At 42.5% G+C, this 9,062-nt stretch overlaps 1 protein-coding gene across 1 annotated transcript in view; it reads left to right on the plus strand.

The window, feature by feature from the left end:
• The first annotated feature begins 360 nt into the window (after window positions 1-360).
• Window positions 361-9,062, plus strand: part of cln3 (CLN3 lysosomal/endosomal transmembrane protein, battenin) — a 9,337-nt gene continuing 635 nt past the window's right edge. Inside the window, exons 1-5 of the mRNA XM_037689318.1 lie at window positions 361-504; window positions 3,386-3,454; window positions 3,589-3,644; window positions 3,730-3,823; window positions 8,713-8,853. Of these exons, the coding sequence (XP_037545246.1) occupies window positions 361-504; window positions 3,386-3,454; window positions 3,589-3,644; window positions 3,730-3,823; window positions 8,713-8,853 (504 nt within the window). The remainder of the gene's footprint in view (window positions 505-3,385; window positions 3,455-3,588; window positions 3,645-3,729; window positions 3,824-8,712; window positions 8,854-9,062) is intronic.

Here is a 9,062-nt window from a genome sequence, read left to right on the forward strand (position 1 = left end):
TTGGTCTGTGTTTCATGTTGTTGTTGTAGAACTCGTTGGAGCCTCTCCTTGATGTGTTCCATCTCAGATGAAGAGGTGGCTTGTTCATCTCTGGTCTCGTTCTGGGCCTTGTTTGGCTGGAACATTTCTGTCAGGACTCGAGGAACCCAGATGGAGCGAAACCAGAAAAGACAAGACTTGGTTAGGAAAAAAGTAGTGATGTTTATTATTTACAGTGTCTATTTACAGTGGGTCATCTCTTGGAGATCCTGGGAAAGAGAGTTGAATAAGTGGAGTCCAGTAGTAGTTCTTAATATTTTTGTTTGGTTTTTCCTTACAGATGGTGAAGCAAGAATTTGGCGTGGACGTAAGTCACCAGGGATGATCCAAAGGAAGGCGGAACACTTCAGGAAGGACAGGCGTGTGGCTGGAAGGCGAGGCACGGAGAACATGAACCAGAACCACGGGAGTCTGCATCCAAACAGGAACCAAGAAAACAGGAGGACTGTAGACACAGAAACAAAGGTAAGTATTTCTCATATATTTTTCATTTACTGGCCAAAAGCATAAATACCAAATAGGGTACAATGCTCCAGCGATGAGTCACACTGGACTGCAGCCTTAAATAGTAGCAGGAGCTCTTCAGATGGATGGCTGCCAGCTGGTGGTAATCAGCAGCCAATTAGAGGAGGAGCTGCAGGTAGTGGAATTCTCACAAGAACAACAGGCTGAGGTGGAGGAGTAGCTTCTATTTTTCAGTCAGGATTATTGATTAATGCCAAACCAGTTATTAGTTATGATGCTTTTGAATAACTGTCCCTCAGTCTTTCTCATCCAAAAGGGGCGGCTGTGGCTGAGTGGTTAGAGCAGTCGTCCTGCAATGTGAGAGTTGGGGGTTCGAATCCACCATCAGTCACATGCCGAAGTATCCCTGGGCAAGACACTGAACCCCTCGTTGCCTCTGATGTGTGTCCCATCAGTGCATGAATGTGATAAAGCTCTGATTAGTCTCTTTAGAATGATTTGTTCAATTAGCTTTGTAGAGATCTAGTATAGAGCTGTATGAATGGGTAAATGAGGCACAGATTGTTGTAAAGCGCTTTGAGTATCTCAATAGATAGAAAGGCGCTGTATAAGTACAGTCCTTTTACTTTCAGAGCACTATGAAGAAACCACTGAATGAAAACCTCAGTGAACTTAAACAAAGTTGTAAAGAAGAGTGAATTGTACCACCCAGAGCGTCAAAGAACAGTCAGACATTGAGGATCTGCACCTCTGTGAAACTGCATTGGTGCTGCTGTTTCTGCTGCCATCTTGTTCACCGATGCAAACAGACCCAGCAACTTTTTGCACATTTGAAGCACTTTAAAACACATGAAACACTTGCTTATACATATCCGAGATAAAATCCATATTCTCCTCAGCCATTTCGGTATCCGTCAAACATTAGTCTTGTGTCTATTGTAGATGAACAGATGCTTAGATATATTCATCAATTAAAACGGGTTCACTCATTTTTCTGGACTGTGTGATGTACGTGCGTTGAATTTAACAGAAATGTGGACGTGAGACGTTAATTATCTTTGACTCACCAAGCGAGTGGGTCATTTATTAACAGAATCAAGTTTAACACATCACACATTTACATTAATTTGGCAGAATATGAAAACAACAACATAATTATCAGTTTTACAACCAGGAAAACCATACGGCCATGATTTTCCGTTGCTTCACCACAGACATTAATGAAAACATCTGGATTAATTTTCTAGCAGAAAGGAGAGTTTAAAGATGGAAAATTGAGATTTATCTTACAGAGAGATGTGTGAGGGAATTTGTCTGTGTTAACCAGAACGTACACGCTCCTTCGGAACTCAGCTTGTCCCAAACAGTACACTTTTGGTGAAGGTCGACTTTTACCTTTTCTGAAGATAGATCAGTTCCGGCGTGGAGTCTCACTTCCAACCACTGTTCAGCGTCTCAGTGAGAACAGCCAAATACCTCGAGAGCCGTGCGAGGTTATCCAAACAGAAGTTATAATTCCCAAAATCGTCTCTGGTTCAGCTTGTTTGGTTTAGCAGCATCCATGAATGCCTGCGTTTGCATTCACGAACTCCCAAACTCTCTGCATTCTACTGCTCTCTTCTCTAGAACTCTGGGAAGTGCCACATTTAAAATGGGCTCTACTTCCGGTTCGTTTGAGAGCCTCTGATTGGTCGATGGACCCCAACAGAGGTGTGGTTTGTGATGTAAGGTGTTATGGAAAGTCAAGGATAGAGATTAAGATTGTTTAAGAACAGACAGAAAGATTGTTGGAGAAAACCAGTCTTAGTGGCGTCTCTACTCAGTATCTTGCTGTAAAAGTTAAACATGACATTTCTTTTCAGTAAACTTTCTAGTTGACCGAAGCTTGAACTTTAACACACTTACAACTTTGCTCATTGAAGACAGAAAAATCAAGAAATGCATATTAACCTGATTTCTTCTTTGAATGAGGATTAAGGATCATCATTTACTGTTTCACAGTTAATAAAAATGAGTAGTTCACTTCAACATGTAAACATTGTTTGAACTAACACAATTTGATTATCAAAACATTTGTAAAATAGTAATGATCATAGAGAATTGTCTTTTCCACTTGATTAATTCAAGAAAGAAAGTCTCAGGATCGATCAACCTGTATTTCTGGATGCAAATCAATGAAATGACAGTTTCTGACCATATGATCCTAAGGTCATTGATTTGACATCAGGTCAAGTTCACTACACTATTTAAGACAAAGATGGATGTTTGTAAACTATTACATGTTACTGCGCCTCGTTCCCAACTGCGATAACTTCCGGACAACCATGTCAAAATTCAAGATGGCAATATAAACACTTGAGTGACATAGCTTTTAAATAAATACCAGCTATATTTTAGATTGTGAAAAATCTCCATTTTCTTATACCTTTGGTTGTCTGTATAAAATGAGCTGCTACCACAAGCATGGCTTCATGGAGAACTAATGGTGATTTTAGAAAGCAGGTACTGGTAAATAAGCATCTATGTTACTCTGTCAGGATTTTGTTTGCCACTGGTGTAAATGATGTTCACATCAGATGGTTTAATTGGTTTAGTAAACTTCTCCTGTGTTCACCTCAGTACAAAATACTTTATCCATGATCCCAGTGCTGCTGCTTTCCTCTGCTCTGTCTCACTATGCATCTGTAGTTTAAATTCCCTGGTTTGTTATTGAATAACCACAAAGGCCGTCTTCTCTCTTCATTTAATTCAACAGAGGACAGACGTGTAGGACCTATTACCTTAAAGGAGAAAATTTGTTTTATCAAAGTAAGTGCTGTTTTATTTTCTTATGGTTTCATTGTGTTTGGTCACATTATTCAGCCATGATTCCTGTGAACAGAGCTTAGTGTGGTTTGTGATTCCCCTGGGTCTCGTCTACTTCGCTGAGTATTTCATCAACCAGGGCTTGGTGAGTTCTGCCCTCACATCTCACCGCTCTTCTTATCTCTGTCTCTGTGTGTTTGTGTGTGTGTATGAGAGAGAAGAAGGATGTCTAATGATAGAATTGCTGCAGGCTTCTATGATAAATTTGTTCTCTTTTAGATGGAACTCCTGTTTTTTCAGAACTTCTTCCTGTCCCATGCGGAGCAGTATCGCTGGTTGGTTAACATTACAACAAACTGATCTGAAGAAACTCCTCACTTCTGATCATTTGAGCTTTCTGTGTCTGTTCTGTGGGCTCAGGTACCAGGTTCTGTATCAGGTCGGTGTGTTTGTGTCTCGATCCTCCCTCTGCTGCATGAAGATCAGGAAACTGTGGATTTTCTCTCTCCTGCAGGTAAGATTCAAATGGAACTGGTTTAGGTTAATCTCATAAAACAGAGCTTTGTGTTGCAAAGATTATCTTTTAGTTCAAGAGCAGCAGTTGGAGGCAATGTTCCCTCTAATTTTTTGTGTCTGGGCAAACACACAAGCTCCCTGAGCACACTGATGACCACTGTGAGTAACATCAGATGTGCACGCTGTGGTCACACACCAGTATCACATCTGTTCAAAACCTGGGACCATAGCAAGTTACATGACTTATTAAAAGAATCAAATTACAGCAGCAATTTCCATTAGTTTACTTTTAATAGATGTGATTTGGCCAACTTAAAATAAAAAAGACAATAATCTTTTTGTTCATGAGATGTGTAGTATGTTAAATGTGAGAGTCCTGCTCTGGAAGATGGTTAATAACACAATGACCATTAGTGTCAGAAGCATGTTTGTAATGTGGGGGGGGGGGACACACTGGTGGGGTGAGGTCTGGGGGTCCTTCTCCAGAAAATTTTGAATAAAGTAGATGCCAATTTCCTGCATTCTGGTGTATTTTAACAAGTTGTTTAACATCTAGTTTTACCTACACAAGTAACACTTGATTCAATAAATATTTTAGAGTTAATGGCACAACAAGAAGTAGCCTGACCAACAGCTCTCCTTGTGTGAATAGAGCACGCTCCACTTCTCTCACGCATCCTAGCCAGTTGCAGGGTCAAGAGACAAACATGCAGCATTAACACAGTATGAACAACATTCAGGAATTGTTTCTATAAATGGTCACACTCTGCCTTCAGCACCTAACGAGAAAACCATAACTCCTACAGCCAAACCAGGAATACTGGTGGAAAAACAAATAAATGCCTACATTTTGATATTTAATATTTATGTGTATCTTAATTGTCATGGGTTTGTGGGCAGAGTACTTTGAAGACCTCCTCAATCCCACCAGCATGTCTTCCACTGAGGAAATGGAGCCTGAGGACTTTAGGTTGGGCTCTCCAATCTCTGGTGCTGAGGTCACCGAAGTGGTTAAAAAGCAACTCGGTGGTAGGGCCCTGGGCGTGGATGAGATTCGCCCAGTGTTCCTTAAGGCTCTGGATGTTTTAGGGTTGTGTTAGCTTACATGACTGCAATATTGCGTGGACATCAGGGGCAGTTCCCCTGGATTGGCAGACAGGGGTGGTGGTCCCCCTGTTCAAAAAGGGGAACCACAGAGTGTGTTCCAACTACAGGGGTTCAGTGCTCTTAAGCCTTCCTGGTAAGGTCTATCCAGGGGTTCTGGAGAGGAGGGTCTATCAGCTAGTCGAACCTTGGGTTCAGGAGGAGCAGTGTGGTTTTCTTTCTGGTCGTGGAGCACTGGACCAGCTCTACACCCTCAGCAGGGTCCTGGAGGGTGTGTGGGACTTTGCCCAACCGGTCTACATGTGCTTTGTGGACCTGGAGAAGGCATTTGACTGAGTCCCTCGGGGAACCCTGTGGGGGGTACTCGGGGAGTATGGGGTACCAGGCCCTTTAATGCAGGCTGTTGGGTCCCTGTATGACCGGTGTCAGAGCTTGATTCATATTGCCGGCAGCAAGTCGGGCTTGTTCCCAGTGAGAGTTGGACTCCGCCATGGTTGCTCTTTGTCACCGATTCTGTTCATAACTTTTATGGACCAAATTTCAAGGCGCAGCCAAGGTGTTAAGGGGATCGGTTTTGGTGGCCTTAGGATCGCATCTCTGTGGGGTTTTTTTTGCAGATGATGTGGTCCTATTGGCTTCATCAGGTCATGATCTACAACTTTCGCTGGAGCGGTTCGCAGCAGAGTGTGACGTGGCCGGGATGAGAATCAGTTCCTCCAAATCCGAGGCCATGGTCTTGAGCTGGAAAAGGCTAGAGTGCCTTCTCCAGGTCAGGGAGGAGGTCCTGCCTCAAGTGATGGAGTTTAAGTATCTAGGGGTCTTGTTCACAAATGAGGGAAAAATGGAGCGAGAGATCGATAGGCTGATATGTGCGGCATCTGCAGTGAAGCGGGCACTGTACCGGTCTGTCGAGAGAGCTGGGTCAAAAGGCGAAGCTCTCGATTTACCTGTCAATATATGTTCCTACCCTCATCTGTGGTCATGAGCTTTGGATTGTGACTGAAAAAACGAGATCACTGATACAAGCAGCCGAAATGAGTCTCCCTTAGAGATAGGGTGAGAAACTATGGTATGTCATCTGGGAGGGACTCAGAGTAGAGCTGCTGCTTCTCCATGCCGAGAGGAACCAGTTGAGGTGGCTCGGGCATCTGGTTAGGATGCCTCCTGGACGCCTCCCTGGTGAGGTGTTCTGAACATGTCCCACCGGGAGGAGACCCAGAGGAAGACGCAGGACACGCTGGAGGGACTATGTTTCTCGGCTGGCCTGGGAACGCCTCGGAATTCCCGGAGCCCTCGAGGTCCTGTGGTCACTGTGGCAGTTAGAAACGTCAGTGTTTGTCTATTAATAAAATGGTATCTTTGTTAAAAGTGAACAAAAATATTTATTTAAAGTTTTATCAGGAGGAGAAAGTCATATGTCACTCTGTAGAACTTGATCACCGGTGAAGAAGTCGAAGCTGTGATGACGTCAGAGAGAACGGAGGTTTGGATGGACGAACAGGCATGGGTCTTTCACACAGAGGCAGGAAAGCAAAACTTATCCAAGGATTTTAGCTGGAATTGTGGTCTGAACTTGCAGAGCAGACATGGAGGTCCAGATATTCGATCATGGGCAGACGGATCTGTCTTGGGCAAGGCAAAGAGGAGGAATCAGTTTTTTAAATTGGTCAGGAACAGAGCAGGAACAAAAACTCTGAATTACTTCAGGAATGAGACTATCAGGGAATCTGCAGACACTGGGGAGCGCAGCATGCACAAAAAAATAAAAAAAATCAAATCAAAGCACAAAAAATAATTTATTTAAAATAAATTATTTAAAATGATTTAGTATCTGCTGCAGCAGGTTGGGGTGACTGGCCATTCGGAGCATCAGGACATTTCCTGGTGGCCTGACCGTTTGCCGAGGGGGCGGTCGCCCTTGATTATTTAAAATAAAAAGCTGCTCATGCAGCATGGCTTGTTTATTTAAACTATTATAGTACAGTGTTCTATTTTTTTATTACACAGAAGGAGGGAAATTGGGAGTGATGAGCACAAGTGTGATTACAGCTGAGAAGTGGGTGTGGCAGAAAGCTGCAAGTGGCAGAGAGTGGAGATCATGACATGCTGTGCTCTTTTAGAGTGTTTAGAATTTAGAAAATTGTTAGGAACATTGCAAGAGTGTGGGAAGGGTTTAAAACACCAATATATACCTGTATATAAATACTAAAATAAAGTACTACTTACTATTGGGGCGGCTGTGGCTGAGTGGTTAGAGCAGTCATCCTCCAATGCAAGAGTTGGGGGTTCGAATCCACCAGCAGTCACATGCCGAAGTGTCCATGGGCAAGACACTGGACCCCTCGTCGCCTCTGATGTGTGTCCCATCGGTGTTTGAATGTGATCTAAAGTTCTGATTAGTCTCTTTAGAATGATTTGTTCAATTAGCTTTGTAGAGATCTAGTAGAGTGCTGTATGAATGGGTAAATGAGGACACAGATTGTAGTGTAAAGCGCTTTGAGTATCTTGATTAGATAAAAAGGTTCTATATAAGTACAGTCCATTTACCATTTACTATTACTACAGTAAATATTAAAATAAACTACCACCTACTACTACTACTACTACTTGTGTACATAATTTCATTCCATCTCATGTACCACATGAGATGTTAATGACAATAAAGATTACTTGAACTTGCACTACTGTATCCCTACTTTGCAGTTTTTCACTTATTGCGGCAGGGTCCCTAACACCCACAATTAATGAGGGACTACTGTAGTATGGCGATGTAATTTGGAAACAAAGGCGTTATTTTTCTCATTGAAAAACACTGACAGAACTCTTCACAGCCTCTGCCACATTGAGGTCACATGGCCTAGAGTGAAGAGGCCTCTGAACAAAATTCAATGTCATTGAACTCTTCCTACCACCAGATCTTTTAATTAAATGTATTTTTTGCTTATATATTATACTGTATATCAAAACGTAGACATTTTTGTCCTCTACATTTTAAAATGGCCACCACGTGGCAGTCCCCATCAAAGTTTCTCCAGGAACTTTCTAGATGAAAAGTACAAGTCAGGGAATGGATACAAAAGGATTTACAAGGTCCTGAACATCCCCAGGAGAAATGGAAGGAACATGGGACATGTGCATATCTACCAAGAGCAGCTCATCCTCACAAACAGACTGACTGAGTGACCACGCAAAATGGAAAATAGTATTAGAGGTCACCAAGACCCCTGTGGCCGCCCCTGAAGGAGTTCACAAGAACAGCAAATGTCTCCCATCTCAACAGTTAGGATGGGAGAGAGTGCATACAACATACATATACATACAACACACCTTTTTTTGCAGACATCATCAAATTGTCCATCAGGATTTCCTTATTTTGTGAATCACGAACAAAGAGAGTATAAAAAGTATTGTGAACTAAAATCACATTGTGAAAAAAACTCTTACAGTGGTGTTTACATTAGGTGAGAAGGATATTAGCATGCCCTGTGATGGACTTGCGACCTGTCCAGGGTGTACCCCGCCCCTCGCACAGTGATTGCTGGACGTGGGCACCGGCGACCCCCGTGACCCAAAATGGAAGAAGCGGGTAAAAGATAATGGATGGATGGATGGATAATAGTACTTGGGTTATTATTCCTATTCAACCTTTAAGAACACATGCTTTTAACAGTACAGATTTTGTTTTAGCATAAAAAAGTGTAAGTAACTTGTCTTTATTTGACAAATAAGTTTGATCTGTAAAGATTGTTTCATGTAAAGACCTGTGTCTCACACTTATCACAGGGAATGAATGCCATCTTCCTGGTGTTTGCTGTACGTTTCCAGTTCCTTCCCAGTGCCTGGATCATGTTTGTTATCATACTCTATGAGGGTCTGCTGGGCGGAGCTGCATATGTGAACACCTTTTACTTCATCAGCAAGGAGGTAACACTGACTTTCTCTAAGATTGTTTATTTTCCCCTGAAGAGGGGACTTGAAAATACCGTCCATCCATCTCTTCATCTGTCCATCCATCTGTTCGTTTGTCCATCTGTCTGTCTTGTGAGCTGGATAACTTGAACAATAAGTGAGGTACCAACTTTCATGTTGGTGTGTGGCTGCATCTAGGCATAAGAAAGGTCACTATTGAAAAT

This window comes from Nematolebias whitei, chromosome 15 (genome assembly GCF_014905685.2).
Source record: "Nematolebias whitei isolate Nwh7 chromosome 15, NemWhi1, whole genome shotgun sequence".
Classification (NCBI taxonomy): Eukaryota; Metazoa; Chordata; class Actinopteri; order Cyprinodontiformes; family Rivulidae; genus Nematolebias; species Nematolebias whitei.